General features: G+C 37.6%; 1 protein-coding gene across 4 annotated transcripts in view; it reads left to right on the top strand.

Annotated features, from left to right (window-relative positions):
* Positions 1-25,402, top strand: part of cntnap4 (contactin associated protein family member 4) — a 338,818-nt gene that overhangs the window by 99,687 nt on the left and 213,729 nt on the right. For all 4 annotated transcript variants that reach the window (XM_008103192.3, XM_008103191.3, XM_008103193.2 and 1 more), the window contains exon 3: positions 11,471-11,664. In XM_008103192.3, the coding sequence (XP_008101399.1) occupies positions 11,471-11,664 (194 nt within the window). The remainder of the gene's footprint in view (positions 1-11,470; positions 11,665-25,402) is intronic.

The following is a 25,402-nucleotide window of genomic DNA, read 5'->3' as shown; positions in this document are numbered from 1 at the left end:
CCACTATAGAGAGCCAGGGCTTTCATTTTTCTGACTTCCCCACTGCACATACTAGCTATTCATCCGTATTCTTTCTTGGTGGTTTCCCCTTCTTCTGTTTTTTATGCATGCCTCTTTTAAATCCCAGCTCATTTGAAAGCTCTTTGTCCATCCATCCCAATTTCTTTTGATACCTTCAACTTTTCTTCCTTCTTGAAATTATTTGCAGCTGTGCCTTCAACGTCTTCTTGAAGAAACTCCCAAGCACAATAAACTTTCTTCCTTTTGAACATTTCTGATCAAGGGTTTTCACTCAGTATTTCTCTAAGCTTACTACAGTCAGCTCCCTTTAGGTCCAGAGTGATGATTTCACTATGTTTAGCTTTCCCTTTCCTTTGTACAACAAATTCCTAGATGACATGGCCACTCTTACCTCAGGATCCCACAGTTTCTACCCGATTGAACCATCTCTGTTGGTTAGCCTCAAATCTCAAATAGTTGATTCTCTTGCAGGGATCCCCAAACTAAGGCACTTGGGTTGGATGTGGACCTCCAAGGCTATTTACCCAGCCCCCACCCTAAACTTTAGACTTAATGACTTGAAGGCACATAACAACAATGATCCTAATTACCTTTACAATCTCATCAGCCAAAAGCAGGCCCGCACTTCTCACTGAAATACTGGAAAGTTTATGTTGATTAAAATTTCTCTTCATTTTAAATATTGTATTTTTCTTTCATGATTTTTGCACTACAAATAAGATATGTGCAGTGTATAGGAATTTGTTATTTTTTTCAGTCTATAGTTCCCCACCCTAAAAAAAACTACCCTGAAGGACCATGAACTGGCCCTCTGGTTGAAAGGTTTGAGGACCCCTGCCTTAGACTTTTGGCATATGACTTCCAACAAATATCAGGGTGGTTGGAGATCTCCCGCTGCTACTGTATCTCTCATTTTTTGAATAGTTGGTCATTTGTTTTATGAAGGCATCAACCAAATCTTCAGTCTGGATGGGGAGTCTGTATTAGGAGCCCACAAAGAAGTCACTGTGGTTTCTGTCCCCTTTAATTTTAACCCAGGATTCCATAGCATTGAGCTATGGTAGTTAAAGTTATGCCAAACTGCATTAATTCTACAGTGTAGATTCAACATGTAAAATATGCTGATATCTTACATCAATATCATTTATACAGTGTTATAACATTTTTTTATTCTGGATTTTGGAAAATCCCAGCAAATACTCCATAGTAAATTCTGATGGAGATAACAATTCCCTTGTTCATATTTAAGCTCACACAATCTGCTATGCAGACAACATTGAATAATGTAAATTGCTATTGGGGCACAACTGTGTTTCAGCAAGCATTACTTCCAAGTGAACATATATCCACTTGCATGCCAGAGCCATTCTTAGAACTTATAATTATGACACTCATTGCTGAACAATTTAGCCTTTTAGATGGTTGTAGGTTTAAAATATTTCTAAGTAGATGTCAAATGTGACATGCAACCTTTTCTGTGGCTGCTTCCAAATTGTGGATTTTCCCTCCTAGAGACAACTCTATGTTATTGACTTTGTCAATTCTTCACACAGGCCATTAAAATAATTTAAAAGCAGCACTGTAATAATAACAGTTCTTACGACTGTTTTGACATTTATCTTTTATTTTGAATAGCTTGTTTTTATAGCTCTGTGCAGTTTTTTAAAAGTGCCATTCTTTGATCTCTATTGTTTTTTCAGTGTTCTTCAAACATGCTGCATGAGAAAGAGAATTCACAAATGAAACAGACCAAGTTTTTTTTGTTATGAGCCAAATTTACTGTTTTATTTGTTAGAAAGAACAGTCAGATGCTTCTACCTGCAGGGAAAGGACAGGAGGAAAACCACCAGGGTCACAAAGGAGAAATTCCTTTGTAAAGAATGTGTTTCAAAGAATTGGCCTTCAAGGACAGTCTTGAACAACAATTTTCAACCTGTTAAGTTATTACAATTTTCCAACAATAGGCACATAGCAGATAAGAAATGTCACCTCCGTGAGGCACAGGCCTGATTGTAACATACCTTTGAGTTTCTTTTTTTCTTCCTTATTCATAATATATTTTACACAGATTTTTTACACAGAAGTGGAAGACACAAACCCTTCCACTTGCAGTCCAAGAAAGAAACATAGTGGCCAATCTCTTGGTTGAAACTTTTGGAACTAAAATAATATCTTGTATTTACTAGAAGACCGAGAAATTTATTGAAGTGAAAAATCAATATTCAGCTCAACTGAAAAACAAATGTTTCTTTCTAGTTGTAAATCAAAGCTATTGGAATACACACAATGACTAATACAGCTCAAAACAGGATAGTTCTTTGCACAGCAATCTCGTCTTCAGAGAAATGATGAATGCAGTTGTTAAATATCTTGATGTCATTATTGTGTTTTGTGTCATATTATTCTGATTTTACAACACATTCATGTTGAGCTTGCAATGCACCACACAAAAACAGAGATAGTGTCTTTCATGGGAATTATGGTAAATCTTACAGGTGTTGTGTAATGTTTAGTGCATGGATCTTGGAAGTTAAGAAGGACTGGCCCTGTTTAGGGCTTGGATGGGAGATTATCAGGTGCCATAAGCTATTTTTCAGAGGAAGCAACTTGTGAAACCCTTTCTACATATTCATTGCTTCAGATAACCTTATAAAATTCATGAGTTCAGAACAGGTGGCCAGATGCCTTGAAGGAACATACACACAGTGGTCATAAAGAAGTATATGATAAGGTGAACCCAAATTTTCAATACTACATTTAAACAGATATATGTGCCCAGGCTTTCAAAGATTAAATGGTAAAGACGACCCCGGACTGATTTATGGCTACAGCACGAGGATTTTGGAGGAATTGATTTTAATCATATGTTTTATATTTTTATATTGTTTTAATTGTTTTATTGGATTTTCATTGCTGTTTTAATTATGTGTAGGCATTGAATTGTTGCCAATTTGTACGCCGCCCTGAGTCCCTTCGGGTGAGAAGGGCGGGATATAAATGTTGTAAATAAATAAATAAATAAATAAATAAGGGGTGGGTGGGAGAGAATACAGATTGAAGATATAAAAGGTACTTTGTGTAATATTAAATGGTAGAATTATATACATTCTTGTTCATTACAGCTTGGATTGGTAAAACAGAGTTATTTTGTGTATTAGTTAGTGTTTCGTGTTTTGATTATTGTTACATGTTTCTGTTGGGTAGTACTCTTAGAACTCAGTCTATATATCTCTTTATTCCCTTTGTTTCTCTTTCTCTTTCTCTCTCCTCCCTTTAGGCATCTTACTTTGTGAATTGCATGGCTTGTGTTAAAATAAATGAATACCTAAAATGCGCAAATATTATGGCTGAGAGGTGGGAATCCCTTTCAGCAAAATTTTAATAAAATTTTAATAAAATTACAGGTTAAGATTGTAGATTGTCCAGAAAAACATAAGTTCCATAGGAATTGTGACACCCTGATCATCATTCTTTTCATGCTCAGATGCTGTGTTAGCCCCCCCCCCCCAACATGGCCATTCTGGGGCTTGTGATGGTGGTCAGTTTCAGTGAAGCAGTGACTATTGCCCATTTTGCTCTAAAGCCAATAGCATAGTAAAGGTAAAAGTTTTCCCTTGAGATTACGTCTAGTCATGTCCGACTCTGGGAGTTCGTGCTCATTTCAATTTCTAAGTCAAAGATCTGGCGTTTCCTTAGACATCTCCAAGGTCATGTGGCCAGTATGACTGCATGGAGTGCCATTACCTTCCCACTGGATCTATTGATCTATTTATGTTTATATGTATTTGAACTCTTAGGTTGGCAGAAGCTGGGGCTAACAGCAGGAGCTCACCCTGCTCTCCAGATTCAAACTACCAACCTTTTGGTCAGCAAGTTCAGCAGCTCAGAAGTTTAACCCACTGAGCCACCAAGGACTCTGTAATAAATCTGCCTCTGGCTATTGGAACATTTAAAGAAAATTCTCCATCCTCTCATGGTTTCTATAAGTCATGTAATCATGGATCTGGTGTTGCCGGGAAGGGGGGGGGGGGGCTATCTTAGCAAAGGTATGAGTCCAGGGGGAGATTTGGAAATTATGAACCTCCATAACAGCCAAAAAAGATGTATACAGATGTAAGGAGGACTTGCACTTGTGTATGTTAGTAGTAGGATTCTAGCCACCATCCATATGTTTATTAATGTAATTGGTATCCCCATTTACATTTTTTAAACCATGAGATATGTGTTTGTGTGTGGGAAAATAATTCTTTATCTTCCTACCTTCATATTGACATAAATCACCTTTCAGAGGCTGCTGTTGAATCAAACTTCTCCCCTTCTCATGATTCCTATGTCCAGCTAGGCTTCCTTGTTACTTCTATGGGTACGTCAAAGCCATGTTCATTAATTGTATCAATGCAATCAGAGTCATATCTCCTAGGTCTAAGGTGTTAGATTTTAGCTCCTGATTTATATTACAAAGGCTGTGAGGAACAAGTCAAAGAAAAAAGTGATGTGAGTCAAATCCACAGATCCTTGGTAGCACAGACCTGTGGCTTTTACATCATAAAGTGCAATTGACATTAGTTGCACCACTATGCATCCTGCCACAATGGAGGCTAATGAAAATGAGATCAGGAATAACAAAACGGTGACACAGACATTGTTCAAGAGGTTTGAGATAGTGTTTCCTTTGCACATTTTGAGTCTTCTATTTTGGCAGACATTCATTTCATCTCAAGTTTCTTGGCAATGCTTTTGTTTGTTTATTTGTTTCCTGATCATGAAGAAACTGTGTATGTAGTATATAGAAAGATAGGTTTACAGAAACAGCTTGAACCTTTCATAGTTTCCCCAGGGTGCAACAATGTCTTATCTGAGTGCTGTCAGAGATAAATTCCAGCAGCTATGAGTATTTTCTGTTCAGTATGATCTTCTGAAGCACTAATAAGGTGAAGGCATAGCCATCAATTTCCTTAGTATGCAGAGCCACCAAGGCATTTTTTTGAGTGGTAGGAAACATATTTTAATATGTTCTTTTCCAAGTTTAAACATATGGCTGGATGTAGGAAAAAGAATATGAGTAGTTTTAATGTTTGTTATAATCATTTATGTCAATCCGTTTGTTTAGTAAAGAAAAAGACTTCCAATAGGGCATTTTATTCCTGAAATACAGGAAAGCTGATCCTATGGTGGCACTATTTGAAAAGAGCAGTGGAGATCATAGCATTATCTTGATACTGTGGACTTCATCCCACACTGCCATGTCACAATCTTCTCTTTGTTTCTCTGTGCTGATAAAACGGAGTCCCACTGAGGCCATTGCATGATGCATGGCCACTTCTGGTGGTTGCCTGTGGGACTTCATGGCTGCAGCACAAGGAAATGAAGGGAAGACTCTATTTTCAGGAGACAGGCACTACCTGACTGACAACTGAAGAAGCTGCAGAGAAAGCATGGAAAGAAGCTGAAAGTATAGGGGATGGCTGTCATCCCTGAGGATGGAAATGCATGGTGGGGAGTGAGAGAAGACGGTTCACTCCGCTTTTCTCCACTTCCCTCGCTTTAATATGATGAGGTCTGCTATGTCTGCTGAGCAACACAAGTACAACATAGGCAACAAAATGAATGCAGAGATGCTCCATTAGAGATGTACATTAAAAACATGCTATTGAAGAGTATGGTGCCTCATAAAAGAGGGGAGTAAGATCCAGATCACATTATGTTAAAATATTGATATGACAGTACAATCAACCCTTAATTGGGTTCAGTTTGAGTTATTCCCAGTAAATGGCAGGGGTGTGCTTTGGATTTAGATGAATCTTTTCAAAAATATAATTTATTATAATACACCTATAATACACATATACAAACATGTACCATACACATACATAGACAGCCCACCAGCCGTTCCACCTCCTTGGTTTCTGTCACAAATCCTTGTGGAGTTTATTCTCATTTTATTTACCCCTCTATAATTTTAAATCAATATATTCCTCTTGTTTTTATTTCTTAAATTCTCCCATCGGATATGCTATAACCAGCTTCCAAGTTTTCCCTAAAAGCTCATGGCTTCCATGCTTCAAATTACTAGAAATCTTGGCCAACTGTGTGTAATTCCACAATTTAGATTAATATTGAACTTCTATCTTAGCCCTGTAGGGATAGAAAGAATCTTTGTAAACTATTTTTCCTAGTCAAAAACAGTCATAAAATCAGACCATCCACTTTCCTATTTAATTAGGAATGGACTGCCATATGCATAATCATGGCTGCTATGGTCATATCTAATTTATTTAGGGTACAATCAAATGCCTAATCTATTTAGGGTAACAAGATGTGGCTTAGACCTTAGTTCAGAGATTTGGGAAACATTTAAGCTCTTCTAGGATTGATTTGGAGGTCACTCACTTTGATTCAAGTTTCTTGGTCTGATTTTACTTTAAACTTCAACATAAACACATGGTTGAGGGGAACTGAACCCTCTCCCTTCCTTGGCAGACTTCCCATCTTCCATCAGCAGACATTTTTCTTATTCTGGTTTTAATACTAAAAATGAGACAGAAAATAGGAATTCTGAAAAGGGGATTCTAGAAGAATGGGAAGGTTGCAAACCAAATCAGGAGACCCCAGCTCCATATGCTAATAGAATGTCACATTATTTTTAAAATCCCAACACTTTTCTGGCAGAAACAGAGTTGACCTTCCTCAGGACACGTTACACAGAAGTTTCTGGAGTTGTATATTACACTCTCCAAAGAAATGGGTCATTAAGCAAAAAGGAAATGCTTCATTTCATGCAAAAATGAAGTATCCTTCTGTGTTTCATCTGAATGAGGCAGAAACAGTGCAAAAATATGGTTTGGCCCTGACATATCAATTTTGATTTTGTAACCCCACTTTTAATCTAGGTTTATCTCTAGCTATATAGACATTTTAATAGAAAAGCCCATTTTTATAACAATTGCTATTTCCCATAGTTTTCCCTTACACCCCCACCCCACCCCACTCAACATGCTATTGAAGTCTAGCCAGGCACTTTATGGTCGTACGGAGAATTTTAGACTGGTTTTAACTTTTATTATTTATAATATAAAGGTTGTTAGGGATTATTCTTGGATCTTTTATTATCTGTTTTTAGTTAATGGCTTTATTTTACTATGTATATTTTTAAGGATGATGTGAGCCTCTTTGGGTTCACTCAGGCAGTGGTTGGCTAGTTGATTGGTTTGTGACCATCATAAACACCTTGCTAGTCCAAGGGAAATTTCCAACTTGACTTAAGCAGGCCATAGTAAAACCTACATTGAAAAAGACCTCCCTTGATTCTTCTGTGTTAAATAACTACAGACCAATCTCTAACCTTCTCGCAGCTCCAGGGGTTCCTAGATGACACCAATTTTCTGGATCAGTTGCAGTCTGGCTTCAGACCTGGGCACAGTACCGAGACAGTTTTGGTTGCCTTGGTGGATGACCTCCACAGGGAACTGGACAGGGGGAGTGTGACCCTGCTGGTTCTCTTGGACATCTCAGCGGCTTTCGATACCATCGACCATGGTATCCTTCTGGGACGGCTCTCTGGCATGGGCCTTGGGGGTACTGCTTTGTAGTGGTTCCAGTCCTTCCTGGAGGGCCATTCCCAGATTGTGAAGCTGGGGGACACCTGCTTGGACCCCTGGCCATTGTCCTGTGGAGTCCTGCAGGGTTCCATTCTCTTCCCCATCCTTTTTAATATCTACATGAAACTGCTGGGAGAGGTCATCCAGAGTTTTGGAGTTTGGTGCCATCTCTACGCAGATGACACTCAACTCTACTACTCCTTTCCACCGAATTCCAAGGAAGCCCCTCGGATTCTGGACCAGTGCCTGGCCACTGGGCTAGGCTGGATGAGGACGAACAAGCTGAAGCTTAATCCTTACAAGACAGAGGTCCTCCAGGTCAGTCGTTCGGCGGATTGGAGCATAGGGTGGCAACCTGTACTCTATGGGGTCGCACTCCCCTTGAAGGCGCAGGTCCGCAGTTTGGGGGTCCTTCTGGATTCAACGCTGATACTTGATGCTCAGGTGAGGGCCTTTGCACAATTAAAACTTGTGCACCAACTGTGACCGTACCTCATGAAGTCTGACTTGGCCATGGTGGTCCACGCCTTAGTTACCTACAAAATGGATTATTGCAATGCACTCTATGTGGGGCTGCCCTTGAAGACAGCACAGAAATTACAACTAGTCCAACGACCGGTAGCCAGACTGCTAACTGAAGCAACTTACAGGGATAGGTCCACCCCCTTGTTTAAGGAGCTCCATTGGCTGCCGTTCACCTTCCTGTCCCTATTCAAGGTGCAGGTAATCACCTACAAAGCCATACATGGTTCGGGACCCACCTAACTTCGTGACCGCCTTTCCCCCTATGAGTTTATGTATAATTGTGCTTGAATTCTGCTTGTTATTTTATTGTTTGGTTTTATAGTTTAACTTGTTTATACTTTGTCTTTTCTGGGCTTGGCCCCATGTTAGCTGCCCCGAGTCCCTTCGGGGAGATGGTGGCGGGATACAAAAATAAAGTATTATATTATTATTATTATTGACACAACGACATAGTATGACACAACAAACAAGAAAGATATGCTGGATTTCGTGTCACAAAACCACAAGTCAAACACTTCCCAAGTGTTTATTATTATTATTATTATTATTATTATTATTATTATTATTATTATTATTATTTCCCTGTGAGGCTGTGAACCCTGCTGCTTGCTTGAGCCAAGCTTTTGGACTCAATTCCAATCTTTTCCTTTGGCAATTTCATTTATTTTTCTAAGTTTAACATCTTTCATTCCTTTTTTACTATCTTGCTAGAAAAGTGAGGATGTGTATGCACTGGGGGGAGGTGTGTGACAGGGCATTTGTGGAGGGGTATTTGTTTAAATATTGGGGTGATTTACTGAAGGGAAGAGAATGCCTGACTACCTTGAGGCCCCTTCCACACAGCTGAATCAAATCCCACATTTTCTGCTTTGAACTGGAATATATGGCAATGTGGACTCAGATAACCCAGTTCAAAGCAGTTATTGTGGGATTTTCTGCCTTGATATTCTGAGTTATTTATTTATTTATTTAGTTATTTACAACACTTTTACCCTGCCTTTCTCTCCGAGGGGACTCAAAGCGGCTTATGGTAAATAGGCAAAAATTCAGTGCCTAAAAACAATGTAAAAACAGCAATTCATATAAAACAATCTACAAAACAACAATTCATATAAAACAGATACCATTACAAAATAAAATCACATTATATAAAATTTTAAGCTATATTGCTGTGTGGAAGCACCCTGAGTCCCCATGGGGAGAGTTTATTCCTCCCTAAGTCTAGTTGAAGGGGAAAAGATCCCAGAAAAGTCTGACGTCTTAACCCAGGACTAGATGAATGATATTTAAGGTAAGGCCCCAGAAAAGGTGGTTTCTTAAGTCTGATGCCTTAACCCAGGACTAGATGGAGGATATTAGAGGAAAGGATCCCAGGAAACATGTTTCCTTAATTCTGATGCCTTAACCCAGGTCTAGTTGGAGGAAGTTAGTGGAAACAACCCCAGAAAAGGTGGTTTCGTAAGCCTGATGACCTAAAAATGACCAGAAGTGTTCCCATTGCTGCCAATGGGCCAGATCTTCCCAGAACAAAAACAAATCTTTCTGCTGCAGGAACGAAAAACAGAATAAGGGAAAAACTGACCATGGGGCACCAAAAACCAAATTGTATATCAATAATTTGTGAATAATAAAGGCAAAGGTAAAATACTTCGGCCCATAATGAGAAGACAGGCTAGCTTGGAGAAAACAATGGTGCTGGAGAAAATAGAAGGAAAAAGGAAGAGGAGCAGACCAAAGACAAGATGGATGGATGTTATCCTTGAAGTTACTAGCTTGACCTTGAAAGAGCTGGGGGCAGCAACAGCCGACAGGGAGCTCTGGCGTGGGCTGGGCCATGAAGTCACAAAGAGTCAGAAACTACTGAACGAATAAACAACAACAGAAAAAAGTCGATGAAGATAGTACTTTTTATATGATATTTATGTGTTTACCATTTCAAAATGCAGTTAGAAACCCTGTCTTTCAGGTACATACGCCTGTTTACTTTGTCTTATTCAATTATAACATTGTAAATAGGCATAATCACAGATATTTTTATCTTTTATAAGGTGACTAACTCTCCTTCAGTTCTCAGATGAACTGTGCCAAGCTATGGGTTTAAGAAACTTATTTATAGAAGAGATTGATATTGAAGCTGTGGCTCATTCTGTTTCTGCCTGAGCAAACATCCTTAATTTAAATACTTGTACATTGATTTTGAATTATCTATAGATAGGCTTGGGTCACCATCATCTCCTGTCTTTCCGGATAAATGACAAGCAGCCCTGTGACTTTGAATTGTTGATTCACAGTGGCTTGACAAATTGGATTAGCATGCAAATCCATGGTTGCCTGTAGATATTTTCTTGAGGAGAATCTGCTCACGATCAGGACACACGTTAAAATAAGATTTTTTTTCTGGAGAAACTCTGAGGCATTTCATTCTATACCTTCTATCTTGGAATGGGAAGTCTTTATTATGCCCTGCCCTGAATCTAAGGATTGTCATTTACAGTGGAGTGCCAAGAGGTTGAAATTCATTATTGATTTTTGCCTTTATTTCATCATTTGGTTTTGAAATGCTCTTGCTGATCCTTTCTGTGTTGCTCACGAATGCTGTGCTGGCTAGGAGACCTAGCAAAAACTTAACTTTAAAAAAGGCATTTTTTCTGGTTTTGGAAATAGTTTTCACTTTGCTTACTCTGTACTTCTGTGATTAATTGCTTTAACAGATTCAGCTATAAAGTCTACTAATTATTAATAATAAATAATTAGAAATGAACTGAAGTATTACTGAACTGATATTTTGCATGAATCTGGGTGGCAGAATAAAAATAAATACATTATGTTTTAATGTCACTTTGCAAGTTATTGATCAAGGCTAATAAACAATTGGGAAATTAATTACAGATATGCCATTTATAAATATTTGACTTGGAGGTGTTATTGATTGTTATATGAAAGCTATTCGATGTTTAGACTGCATATATTGACTAAACAATTATTTAGCATTTGCTTATATTTTATTATTTTTTTAGCACTCCATTACCTTGATCTACCCAATGTTCTCTGAACATTGACAGTTAGGCCCCTTCCACACAGCTGTATACAATCCACATTGAACTGGATTATATGGCACTGTGGACACCGATAACCCAGGTCATAGCAGATTCCTATCGGCTGTATAGCAATTCTGGGAGTTGAAGTCCAAAACATCTGAAGGGCCAAAGTTTGCCCAGCTCTGCTATAGCTTCATTGGAGTTCGATGCATGGTGATCTGGAATTCTCATCATTCTTTTCTGAGTCAATCTTTTTTTTTATGTTTCCCTATTTATTTACCGTTAAAGGTGCTGGTGGCTGGACTCCACTCATCTCAAATAAATATCAATGGCTTCAAATTGATCTTGGTGAAAGAACTGAAATTACCGCTGTTGCTACCCAAGGTGGATATGGGAGCTCCGACTGGGTAACAAGCTACCTCCTGATGTTTAGTGACAGTGGAAGGAACTGGAAACAATACAGCCAAGAAGAAAGCATTTGGGTATGTCTTTTACTGACAAGCACTGTTTGCATTTCTCGTATAATAAATAAATTTCTGCTATATATTTTATTAATTGTGTGTGTGTGTGTGTATGATCTCATAGGAACATTCTTGAATTTATTTTTAAAAAAAGTAAAGTGGATGGGACTCTCTCTTTGTTCAGTTAGGAATTGCTTTATTACCCTGGGAAATACCTAGCTTACATAGCATTTTGAAACATATTTATTTATATATTTTCCCTCAGTCGTTTTTTAAAAAAAACTCTTTGAAAAATTAGAAAGAAGCATACAAATGATACATTAAATAACAGTGAGACAACCGGCAATCCTTCAGATGTTATAGGATTCCTCCTGTCATCAACTGACACTAGCTTGAGAAATGGCTTGGGATGATGACATTTGTACTAGCAACAGTAAGAGAAACACTGTTTTCCACCTCTAATTAAACTTTATGAATGTTGTGATTTTTAAATCTCTAATTGGCATGTTTATCCTTCCAACCTTTTCAGTGGAAATTAAGGAAGACAGGAATGGCATGAAAAACTTACCAGTCAGGTTTTGGCTTCATAAATTGGATGGCACTTGTGATCTTTTATACTCAATTATTCTATGATAATGTTTGTCCTTACTAACCACCCGATGCTGTGCTTAGTGGAAGGGTGATGATATTACACTAAGGAGCAGTTCAACCGCAAGGCAAATTAGGCAGTTTCTGAAGGCGCCATCCTCTATGGGGTGCAGTTGAGGCTGGAGGATAGCGCCTTCAGCAACCGTTGAGGCACCTCCACCCAGGCGTGGCCTTCCTGCCTCTGTGGCCTGGCCTCCAACCAGGCTTCCCTGCTGCCCCTTTAAGGACAGGCAAACGATCCTGGCCTGCACCTGAAGGCTGTCTCCTCCCCGCCAAATACACCTTCCCAAGGGGCAGCAGGGCGGACTGGTTGGAGACCAGGCAAGGCTGCTGAGGCAGGAAGGCCTCTTACCTGCCAGAGCCTCTGGCGACCCATCCCGAAGCAGGGACTGAACGGTAAACTGGCATCAGCCCCACCAAGGGGAGGAACAGCAAGATGGGTGGTCACTTGTGCCATGTGGCCGCTTGGCCCTGCCCCATATCCTTCGAGGATATGGGGCGGGGCTAAGCGGCCGTATGGTACATGTCCAGTGGTCGGAGAGGGCGCTCCGCCCATCTCACCCATTTGCCAGAGGTGGTCCAAACAGCAAGATGGGTGGGGCGCCCTCTCCAACCACAGTGCATGCGCCATGAGGGTGCTTGGCCCCGCCCTGTATCCTCGAAGTATATGGGGCGTGGTCAAGTAACTGTGTGGCGCAAGTGGCTGCCTATCTCTCTGTTCCTCTCCTCGGTGGGACCAGCACTGGTTTACTGCTCGGTCCCGCCGGCTGCCTTGGGATGGGTCGCCAGAGACCCTGGCAGGTAAGAGGCCTTCATGCGGCTGCGGCCGTGGCCTGTTCTGGCCTTTGCCCTTGAGGCCAGGTCTCCATGTTCCAGAAACATTCTCTCCTGATGTTTCACCCACATTTATGGTAAGCATCCTTAGAGGTTCTGAGGTCTGTTGGAAGCTAGGTAAGTAGGGTTTATATATCTGTGGAAAGTCCAGGGTTGGAGAAAGAGCTCTTGTCTGTTTGAGGCTAGTGTGAATGTTGCAATTGGCCAGCTTGATTAGCATTTAATGGCCTTGCAGATTCAAAGCCTGGCTGCTTCTTCCCTGGGGACATCCTTGGTTGAGAGGTGTTAGCTGGCTCTGATTGTTTCCTGTCTGGATTTCCCCTGTTTTCAGTGTGTTCTTCTTTACTTAGGCTTTTTCTTAATCCCTCCTTATTATCCAGCATTTTCGCTTATCCAACGCTTTTATTTTTCAGTGATTGGTTTGGGGAGGGGCGCCAAAATTCTGTTTGCTTACACTTGAAAATTACCTAGGGCCAGCCCTGATTACAGTTTAGTTTGGCAGTTTAGTAAAATGCTACTTTTTAACTGTGGTGGTTACACTGGATTACAAGTCTTTAGTGTGTATTTCAAAGCATCCCAGAATGAAGGATTTGCATATCCAGACCTCCCTGTTTAGCCAAATAGTGAGTGAACCTTTGCATTGGACAGATATATTTCAACCTGTGTTGTCAAATCACAACTGGGGTCAATAAATATCTATTTGCTTCTTTGATTTCTTTGTTGGGGAACTTTATTATGGGGAGATTGTGCATTCCTTTATTTTGATCCTGTCCCTGAAATTCTCTTACTTCTTAGTAATAGATTTATCATTTTAAAGGCAAAAGATTACTTTTAAATATTATAGGTTGGATACATAATTATTTTTCTTCAGAACAGATCTATTGAATTCAATGTGATTTAATTTTCTCACAATTACTTAACTGATTTTAATGGGTGTGCTTTTAATCTGGTCTCGCTCCAATTATGAGTATATTAACTTTGCCTCTTTATTTTGCACTGTAGAGTGATTTTTATATAAGAATCAGTGGTTGAACAATTTAGCATGACTGGTTAAGCCACTTGCTTCTCTGATGTTTTGCATAAGTCAATTAGATAGATTTGGAATCCTGAAGAATATATGGCAGCCCTGAGGCCTATAAGAAGCAATGAATCCATTTCTTATGCATGCAGCTAAGTATGGTTAATCACTTACAGTGCAGCAATTTGGGTTCTTTAATGGCATATCTATTCAATCATTGACCAGATCAATTTATAATTGAATAAAATTTTACTGTGTAGTTCAAGCATTCAAATTGAAGCCAATTTTCAAAAGAGGGTTCAGAATAACCTTTTGACATATAATGGATACAAAGGGTTAAAAGAATGATGAAACAGTAAATTGATGTTAATACTAATGAAAACTTAAATACAAATTAGTGACTTAAAGTCAGAAAATAGTATTTCAATGTATATAAAATTATACGTTTAACACAGTTTAAAGCATTGAGAAATTTAAGTGTTTCATTTTGACAGGCCAACTTCACCGGAAGGTACAACATATCAAAATCATATTTCTTTCTCCTGGGCCAGTTGAAGACATAAGGCTGCCTAAGGCAAAGAACAAATGGTTTCTCTCTTCATTCCATCTACAGAAGCTAATGAGACAGCATTCTCCACCACATCTGAGAAAACATACTAGGCACAAGGATAGTCTATATGGCTATCAGAGGTGCATGGCCCATATAGCCTGTCTTTCAAGAGAGAAATGACTGGGCATGTTAGATGAAAGATCTCAGTTGCTCTTGCTGTTTTTTACCCTCATATTACTAGGGCTTAGGGATGGAGAGAGCATTAAAAATGTCTAGAAAATGGTTAAGACCATGTTATTTGAGTGTTGAAAAACTCTGATTTAAGAACTGTAAACTGACAAGGACTTACTCTTCTTAAAATTGTCAGGTGATTATTTTGCACAGAAAATAGCATTGTTTTTTTAAAAAATCTACTTGATGATGAAATTCACATTAGAAAGAAGAAAGTAGAAAATTTGTGTATTTGTATGATCTACTAGGGTGCAGCTGTTTAAATGTAGTCATTATGAATAATAGTAGGCTCTAACAAGTATCTCAATGATAATGTTTCGGTTACTGTCTTCATAAACACTGGAATATTTCTGCACCTGTAATTTGTACTTGGTTATTTTGTAACTATAGAGATTTGTGTAGAACTGTATTATAGCTATGTGCATATGCTCTGTCATTAAGACTGAAGATTGTTGTTTCAATGCAAAGAAAAGTTGAAGGAAGAGACAAATATACATGAATACTATTTAAAATTTGAATTGATTGACTGACTGACTGACTGACTGATTGATTGATTTACATCCCATCTTTCTCCTAAGACAAGGTGAGTAAAGGATGGAATTGTTTATGGGCACACACTTCAACGGTTTATAAAAGTATACTTTTAAAAGACCAATTTCCTATCATACTTTCCCAACCTACTCAATACTAAATAATTAACTGTAAAACAAAGTCTTCTCAATCAATCCAAACTACATGATTTTAGGTTTAAAGATAATGTGCTATTATGCATTTTTGGAAATTGCAGGAATAATGCTACATCCAAAATGTTTACTTGGATCGATAGTAAGAAAATGAAAGATTCTGGGCGGCATGGGTGAGGATACATTAATTTAATCTCAAAATAAATATGGTGGTAATTTATATTCATGGAACCTTGTGTTGGTCAGGGAATTGAGATTTGAACAACAAAGGCTTTAATGTGCATCTAAGTCCATCTTGCACCAGAGTTTATGGAAGCAGATGCTTTACTGGAATTAAAAGTTCACAGTTTAAACATATCAATATATTGTTTCTCACAACAATTATGTAGCTGACAGGGTGATAAGGAGCACTGGGATGAAATCTGTCTCCACAAGAACAGCATGATCAATGCAAGAATAAATAGAGTATTCTGCAAACATTTTTAAAGGCCATGACCTACGTCTGCAAGGATTCATTTTACAGATCCTTTAATTCTGATTGTGGAGATTGTAGAGATGATAACTTATCACCAAACTATGGCAACAAGTGTAAAATATGTTTCTTGCAACTTAGTGTTGACAATGACAACATTCTGTCTGACAAATGACATTGACTCAGTAGTGAAACACATATTTTTCATTTGGAAGTTTCTAGTAAGAATTGTGAGAAAATATTTATTGAAGTTGTCTTTTTTTAAAAAAGAACAAAAACGTTTTCTTAAATGACTCCTCCAAAAACTGAGGACAGAGTCAACTTAAAGTCCATAGATTTCCAGGTTTATGGTGCATTCACATTTTGGTAAGTAGGTGGGAGAGATTGGCACATTCATACATTGTTTATATCCCCAAATAATAGTGTGCGTATTTCTAAAATGCACAGAAATATGTTTTAAGAGTATGTGCATCCCAAATTGAATATGGCTGATAAAGGTATGCAAAATGCAAAAATTGACCTATTTTGAAAATGTGCATTAAATATGCACAAAACATAGCTTTTTTTTTTTTGGACAGTACATTGCAACTATACTCATGAATCTGGGGTAGAATAAGATTTGCAGTGGGGGAAATAAGAACATTGGGTTGTTGTATGTTTTCCAGGCTGTATGGCCATGTTCTAGAGATATTCTCTCCTGATATTTTGCCCACATCTATGGCAGGCATCCTCAGAGGTTGTGAGGTGTGATGTCCCATGGCCCTCTGGGTTGTGACCCTGGCACCATTATGGATCATAGTGATGAAGAAATGGGATTTCTGCCGTTTCAGCAAGTGGTTGTTCCTTTCCAGATGCCTTTTGTTGACAATTCTAGCCCGGAGCTCATTAAAAAGGACCTTGAACAGGCGCCTATTCCCAGCACCTCTCCCCCCTTTGCGAGAAGGGAGTTTTGGGAAGCTAGCCATTCAGAGAAATCGCAAACACGAAAAAGCGCCCGATTATCGGCCAGAGAGAGTGCTAATTAGCTCGTTTCCCCTGAGAATTCTCAGGGAGGATTGCATCTGGATGAAGATGTTGTTTCAGTTCTTTTCCCTTGGGAAAAGGAGCACTGGACACCTGCTTTGTAGAAAGATTTGAAGTTCTTTAAAATTTCCCCGCACTGGCTAGCCCTCGCGGAGTCAACAAGTCAGTTCGAAGGATTAGCTTCGGTTCCAGCCAAGTGTGGACTGCGTTTTAAGTCCGCTAACTTCCAGTCTCATCGTGCCTTGCCTTGCCGTGTTCCTTGTCCTATTTCGCCGTGTTTCCAGCCTTGCATCTTTGTGTCAAGAATCCAGTCTTGTCTTCAATTCCTTGCCTTGGACTTACTTTGAACTCTAGGAATATCTTGGACATTTTCCCCACTCAAACTGCTTGGAAGTTTGAGTGTGTTTCGGTTTGGATTTTGACTTTGAACTCTAATATTATATACTGGAAAATATTTTACTGGACTATATTTGACCTTCCCTGAAAGGTCTAAAGCTGAACTATATATTCTGCTTATTTTTGTTCTAATTTACTAATTCCTTAATAAAGATATTAGACTGTTATTGGCCTCTGTGTGTTGGTTTCCAGTGCTCCGCTGCCAGGGCGTGACATGAGGTAATAAGAACATTATAACATTTCATCCCTGACACTTCTAAGAGAGTAGAGGAAAAATTTCAAACCTATTGGAGCCACTGCCAGTCAGCGTAGTCAGTAGGAATGTGCAATCCATTTAAAAAGTAGTTTAAAAGTCATTGAAAAACTGGGGGGGGGGGGGGGGTATTTGCTGGCGTTTTGTTTCTAAAGTATAGCCAGTGAAAACTGTGTTACTATAACAAGAGTAACAGAATGTTGTTAATATTTTATTATAGTAATTAGTTACTTATAATTACTATAATTGGGGAAAGTTCAGGGACTCCTTTCTCCCTCATTTTTACAGCTATTGGGGTGAAACTCACGACAATGTTAGAACACATTTACCACTCTTAGCCCACCAAATTTCAGAATATTCCACTTATCCACAATTTTTTGGGGATTTTTAAAAATGTTTATTACCATTCTTTTTTAATAATAACGAAAATATATTCATAGTTTGAAAGTATTATTTCCTGTTTATCTATGTAGTTCCTACTTTAAAAGTAGTGGTTCTACACTGGGAAGTTTGTTTTTGCACCAAAATCTTTGTTAAATAGGTGGATGACGATGTTAAATTCGTGGACTGCACAGCAAAAGGCTGTAACACAATAATGTCCCTCGTGCAAGGACGTTTTTACAGTATAATAAACTTTCATCATGTTTTTGTGATAGAACGAATTAGGAAATGACACCTATGACCCAGGAACAAAAACCATGATGTAGAAATAATCAAAGCTCCCCTGATGGATGGTCGTTGAGCCTCTAAATAATAATAATAATAATAATAATAATAATAATTATTATTATTATTATTATTATTATTATTATTACAAGCTGGAAAAAATTACAGAGAATGAACATGTCAAGCTACTCTGGGACTTCTGAATTCAGACAGACAGCGTTTTGGAGCACAATACTTCTGACCTCACAATGGTGTCAAAAAATAAAATATGGATTGTCAATGTTGCAATCCCAGGGGACAGCAGGATTGAAGAGAAACAACTGGAAAAGCTGACACGATATGAGGATTTAAAGATTGAATTACAAAAGACTCTGGCACATGCATAGTCAAGGTGGTCCCAGTGGTGCTCAGCACACTGGGTGCAGTGCCTAAAGACCTTGGCCTGCACTTAAACACAATCGGCACTGACAAAATTACCATCTGCCAGCTGCAGAAGGCCAGCTTACTGGGATCTGCGGGCATTATTCGCCGATACATCATACAGTCCTAGACACTTGGAAAGTGTCCGACATGTGATGCAATACAACAGCCAGCAGAGTGTCTACTGTGGACTCAACTTGTTGTGTTTCAAATTATTATTATTATTATTATTATTATTATTATTATTATTATTATTATTAAAATATGCGCCTAGTTTGAAAGTGTTATTTTCTGTTTAATTGTGTACTTCTTACTTTGAAAGTAGTAGTTCTACTCCAGGAACTTTGTTTTTGCACCAAAAACCTTGTTAAATGTGTGGATAACAATGTTAATTTGGTGGACTGGATAGTATACTACATCAAAATTTGCAATCATACAAAGAACTGCCAAAAACTATTATAGTTAAACTAAACAATCATTGTTGTTCCAGTACGACAGTTGGAAAATAAAATAATAATAATAACAGTGTCATAAGTACTTTTAAAAGGTTCTTTTATTCCGCTTTCAGTGAGACAGGTTGTATTAGACACTTTCAGAGAAAGAAGTAGACACAGACTCCTGTATTGGATTTTATAATAATTATATTGGTTACATAGGCAAAAGGGGATATTGCATCAATATAATCTAACATTCATTCATCATTCATTCCTCAAGCATTCTTACCATCCTTCTTGTTGAGGTTGATCAGCTTCTTGAGAGGAGACGGCTGTTCATAGTGGTGTTCAGAAACTGGTGTTCAGCTGGTCTGACACACCTTTCCTGAGAGAAAAGGGTCCTTTATATAGTATTTTCTGTTGATTTGGTTCTGAAAGTTGTAAATTGTTGACAGACAGCTAAAATCCGTTGATTCCATCAGTTCCTGGACAGATGTATACATTGCTTAATTAGCTTTCTTTATCAAGGAGCCTTGTTTGCTTCCTTAATAATGTTGACAAACGTAAGGAGCCACCATGTTGACTTCCTTACTTAAAAGAACCATTGTCTTTCGCAATGTAAACAAGTTGGTTTTCCACCAAGAGTTAATCAAGCCAGCAATGTCAAGAGTTAAACATTTGTCACAGGTCTCATCAGCAAGTCCATGAATTGTAGTTTTCCAGGCCTTATTCCTTAGGATGGTATCTTCAGCCCAGTTAGGCCACATTCATACACCTTTCTCACTCAAATCATACATAACATTAGATATTTTATGACAATAGTAGTAGTAATACTAATAGTCCAGATTTCCAAGCAGTATGTCATCATTTGGTTAACAGAGAGATATAGAAGAAGAATATAACATGCATTTATGATAAGTCTATATTTCATTAAGGCTAGTAATAAATCATGTTCTTACTCCTAGAATAGTATATTTTTGCTTTTTAGTACATTAAGAATATTTTTAATGTATTTGTTAGAACATTACCAATGTCACCTGCCTCTAACCTAGCGATTTTATTTGAAATGTTTAATGCCAGTGCTAATGCTTTTTGTTTTTGCTTTTTGGTGTGTTTCTTTGCCAAGTACTTTTGCATTTTTATATCGCCATTTGTTCAGTTTTTTTTTCTTTTTTATATAAATATGGACATTTTAGCTTTTTTTTGGTTTTTGGGTTTTTTTCTCTCTCTCCCTTTTTGATCCTTTTTAAATCTCAGTTTTCCTACTTTCTGTACAATCAAATGTTCTCACTCTTTCGATGTTAATTTACTCTATCTTATAAGGTAAAACTTCAATTAAAATATATTTTAAAAAAATTGCAATCATACGATGTCCCTCATGCAAAGACAAAGTTTTTGCAGTTTGATAAACCTTTGCCATGTTTTTATAATAGAGCCAATTAGGAAATGACATTTATAACCTAGGAACAAAAATCATAGTGTAGAATATTAAATTTATTGGAACTCTGGCTGGCTAAGGAGGGGCAAAACTCTCTGATACTGAGCAATGCACTGCCTTCTGGGAAATGCAGTTTAGGGCAGGGCCTTTTGAATTTTCTGGTATAGAGATTCTCCCTTCCCAAACTACATTTCCCATAGTTCCATGACATTACCACTGCTTCCTCTTTTCCCTGCTCCTAATGGTTAGACTCCATTAATTTACAGAGGAAAGGCAAGGCACCAAGACAATCTTTTTGGCTTTGCATTCAGCTTTGCTTCCTTGCACTAAATATGAAACTGACTTTGGGAAACTGACTTCTGAGATTTACAAAATTACAACGAAAAAGTATGGGGTAAGTTTTAATTATTAAATTTTTGGGGCAGGCCATGCCCACATATCAGATATTACCTCATAAGTACAAATTTAACTATTTTGATACAACTTATGAGGACTAACAAAAAATGCACACCCCTAGTAACCAGTACTACTAAGCTATATGGAACAGTCAACATGGCCAATGGACAAGAACTGTTTTCATGCATTTAAACTACAGGAAAAGAGATTCCACTTAAACATTCGGAAAAATGGTAAGAGCTGTTCAAAAGCAGGACATGTTGTTGCCTCAGAGTATGGCCTAGTTCCCTTCTCTGGAAGTTTTTAAACAGAAGCCAAATGGCAATCCGTTGCTTTGATTTCTACAAGGTTGGAGTCTATTATTCTTTTATTTAATGGTGATGATGAGTATAGTTCTTTGTACCCCACTTTTCCCTTTGGATCAAGACTCAAAGTGACCACCCTAGAGAGCCACTAGTTCACCACTCTTGTTGTTTTCTTTTACCACATTTCTGGCTTATGCTGATCCTAAGATGAACTTATCATGAAGTTTCTTGACCAAATTTGTTCAGAGGTTTTCCTTTGCTTTCCTCTGAGCTGAGAGTGTGTGAATTGTTCAAAGTCTCACAGTCAATTTTCATGGGTAAGTGAGGGCTTTAACATGGATTTCCAGAGTTATAGCACAAACCACTACAACACAGTGGCTCTGTGATCTTACCATCTTTAATGCATATTCTTTCAAGCAACAACTATATCAGGTAGGTTCATATCTATATTGTTTTTCTCCAAATATTGGTTTGGGTATTATTATGAGAATTTCTTCATTTCTTTCTTGTGAGTGGCTGGCTACCTTTAGAATGTGTTGAAATTAGCTAGAATTATAAGGAAACCATGACGCACTTGCTACATCAACTTAGCAGCAATGAGATTTATAGAGCTTCAAGCTGTTTATCTCCAAAAAGCAGATCCCAAAGCCATGGGAACTTGTGCCTGGAAATGTGCCCCTGTCAACAATTAGGAACCAAGCACATCATCTTAGTGCAGATTGACCTAGATTTCTAATCTGAAGGCATGAAAATTTAGCTTGTCGGCTGTTATATGTTAACCTCTTTGCAATCATTATTAAAGTTTGAGGAGGCTGTGAAAGACTCCACACAAAACAATCACATTTGCTAGTGCTAATTTAAAGAATCGATGTTTTAAGAAACTAAGCCATATTCTGTCAATCAGAAAATTAAAAATATGGTGGTGATGGGGAACTAAGGTGACATAGGAGACAGTATGTGGGACCCGTAGACTCAGGCTCCAATTTTCACTTGCATATGAAGTTCTCTAGGTTACCGTCTGCTGTCTTGACCATTCAACCTAGCCTATCACACACAGCAGTAGATATTCTGCTAAAATGAGAAGAAGAGAAGAAACATATTTTTTGGAGAAAGGGTGTGATTTAGAAGTAACAAAATACATAATAAACTACATATATATTTCAAGAGGGTAATATAACAAGATCTAACCTCCATAGTTATATATTTTTATTTTAATTCAAAAGATGTTAACTATGAGCATTGAGTTTCTCTAACATCCTTCCAAGGACTTCTAGGACATGTGTGTCTTATATGTGATGTTGTCTGTTGTAATATGAGTATTGTAGAGAAATGGTGGTCTAGAATTTTCTGACATCTAGCCAGTACGATTATTTCTCAAACAGACTGTGGAAAGGTACAATATGTGTCTGTAGCTATCTGCAGAGTACACCTTGCAAAAACAAAGTATTCAAAAGTTATCCTGAGAATAGAATAGGACAACAAAAATCTTTTCAGTAAGTAGTACTATATTTTACAAAGTATATCTAAAGTTAGTTAAAAAAATCTGTGAGCATTCCTCTACATGTATAAGTCAAATTGTTTTGAAGTTTGTTGTCCAGACATCCCTGTGACACATTTTAGATGCATTTGATTTGAAACTGGAATCACAGTGCTCCATATACCAGCCACAAAATATTATGGCTTGTTAATATTCTCCTGCTGTGTTTTGCATTGCAATATGAACACTTTAATTAAAGGAAGTTGATGAAAATAATTTTATCTTCTCCAAGTCCATTGCTATATTCTCTCTTGGAATTTATGATACTAGTTGAATAATTTGGCATATTTTACCGTAAGAACTCTTTATTTCCTTATGAATAGTGCCAAGGAATGACCTTTTGCTGGCCATTCGAATCTGTGCAGGTCACAGGTCTGTACTTTTTAAAGGAAGATTCATTCTGGTATTATGGCTGGAGCTATCCAATCTTCTTGCATTAATTTCCCATTGATTTCTTTTTCCAATATTCTTTCACTGACTTGATACTGCCCCAGGAAAGGCCTAACAATTATTCCCTCTCTTTACGTAAATCAAGGTTTCTTTACATTTCATCTGAATCCAGCTGATGGTGCAGAAGGCAATTGGCATACACAAATGTAATATTAATCAATATTATTTTCAGGTGGTATTGATCTGTTTACTGCCCCTTTTAAAAATATCTACTGTGTGTGGTTCTTTACTTGATTTATAGTTCACGTGGAAACAACATATTTGCGATTTCAGCAATCTAGATCTGATTCTACATAATGCTGAAGAGCAAGCTTCAGTAAAGTTCTGTTGATCTAATTTCTTTTGAAATCAGTGAATGGACATTGGATACAGAACATAATTATCTACACCTGCTTTTCTATTTCTGATAATGGTGCAAATATTTGACTATTTTTTGTCATAGGTGTGAGTTAATAATTTCCAGTTTTCTCCCTACTATAAAGAAACTAAATATTTCTATTCTTTTTTTTAAAAAAACACATCTTGAAGTTTTTTAAAACATTATTTTTCACAGAAATACACATAGGGTATTTTTCAGATATCCGTGTCTCTATCCGTGCACATGCATGCATACAAAAGCTCTATCCCCCCCCCCCCCCAAAAAAACCCCAGTAATCTTGTCTAAAATGTGGGCAGCTATTAAAATGTGTCTGAAGGATATTCCTTTTCCTGAAAAAGAAAGCAACAGTTTTGACTGTGGTTGAAAAAAGTGATTTTTGTATTGTGCAAAACAATTTCCTAAAATAACTTTGGACAGATTGCATACTGGGTGTAAACTATGCAAAATTCTTCTTAATGTATTTTTTCACATTCCTGTCCTATAAATTTACTTGTCATCTTTCGTGATGCTAATAGAAAAGCAAATAAAACTACCTGGAGTACATTAAAATACCTCAACCTGTACCTTTATAATCTACCCACCTACTTTCCCACCGTCACTGCTGACCTGTTTTCAAATTCAATTCTCAGGGTTCTACTCAGTTGCAGTGATACAAATCGTTTTATTACATTGCAGCTAAATCTACACCCCCTCAAGTAGCACATCATAGCAGACCCAGGAACCTTAGTTCTTCTTCTCATTAAAAGCTTTGCACGCGTAAAATAAAGCTGTGGGAATTCTTGATGAATCAGTAGTCATTTTAATAGGTGTTCCAGTTAGATATAATCATAGAATTGTAGAGTTGGGAGTGATTCCCTAGGCTCATCTAGTTCAACTTCTGCCAAGTTAGAAATGGACAACTAAATTTGAATTAGCAGATAACCATCTAACCACCGCTTTAAAAAAGACTAGGAAGAAAATACCTAAACGAAAGCTCTATTGGTTAATATGAGAATCATGCAACGATATAGCTGTTGTGGCTTTAAAACAAAAACAAAATGTTTTTGTCAAAAAAATTTAAATGCCCTAAAATCTGTAGATGTATGAATATTTCTGAAAGTTGGGGGGAATGATCCCCTGTTATCTTGTGTCATTGTATAGAAAATTCAAGGCGATAGTTATTGTAGTTTTTTTTTAATTTTTTTAAAAAAACATGTATAAAAACTTTGCTAATTCTTCAAAAATCTGTGAATAAGTGAAATGTTCTGAACCTTGATAGGCTAACACATTTACCTTGATAGGTAAATATGTTCCACCATTGTAGCAAGTTTCACCCCAATAGATGTAAAAATGAGGGAGAAAGGAGCCCCTGAAATTTCCCCATTTACACAATTACTATAACAAAAAATTAATGACATTTTGTTACTCTCATTATAGTAACAAAAGGTTTAGTAATGATACTTTGGAAACACTTTAAAAACAAAATGCCAGCGCCCTCTAATTTTGTAATGACTTCTGAAACATTTTTGATCAATCGTGCATGCCTACTATGTACATTAAATCATCAAAAACCTCTGACAACAATGCATCTCAGACACTCATGTATCTCAGACACAAATGTGGATTTTTTTCTGAGTATTCTGAATT

This window comes from Anolis carolinensis, chromosome 2 (assembly GCF_035594765.1).
Source record: "Anolis carolinensis isolate JA03-04 chromosome 2, rAnoCar3.1.pri, whole genome shotgun sequence".
Taxonomy (NCBI): Eukaryota; Metazoa; Chordata; class Lepidosauria; order Squamata; family Dactyloidae; genus Anolis; species Anolis carolinensis.
The sequence above is the reverse complement of the archived record's forward strand: the minus strand, read 5'-3'. Positions and strand labels throughout refer to the sequence as shown.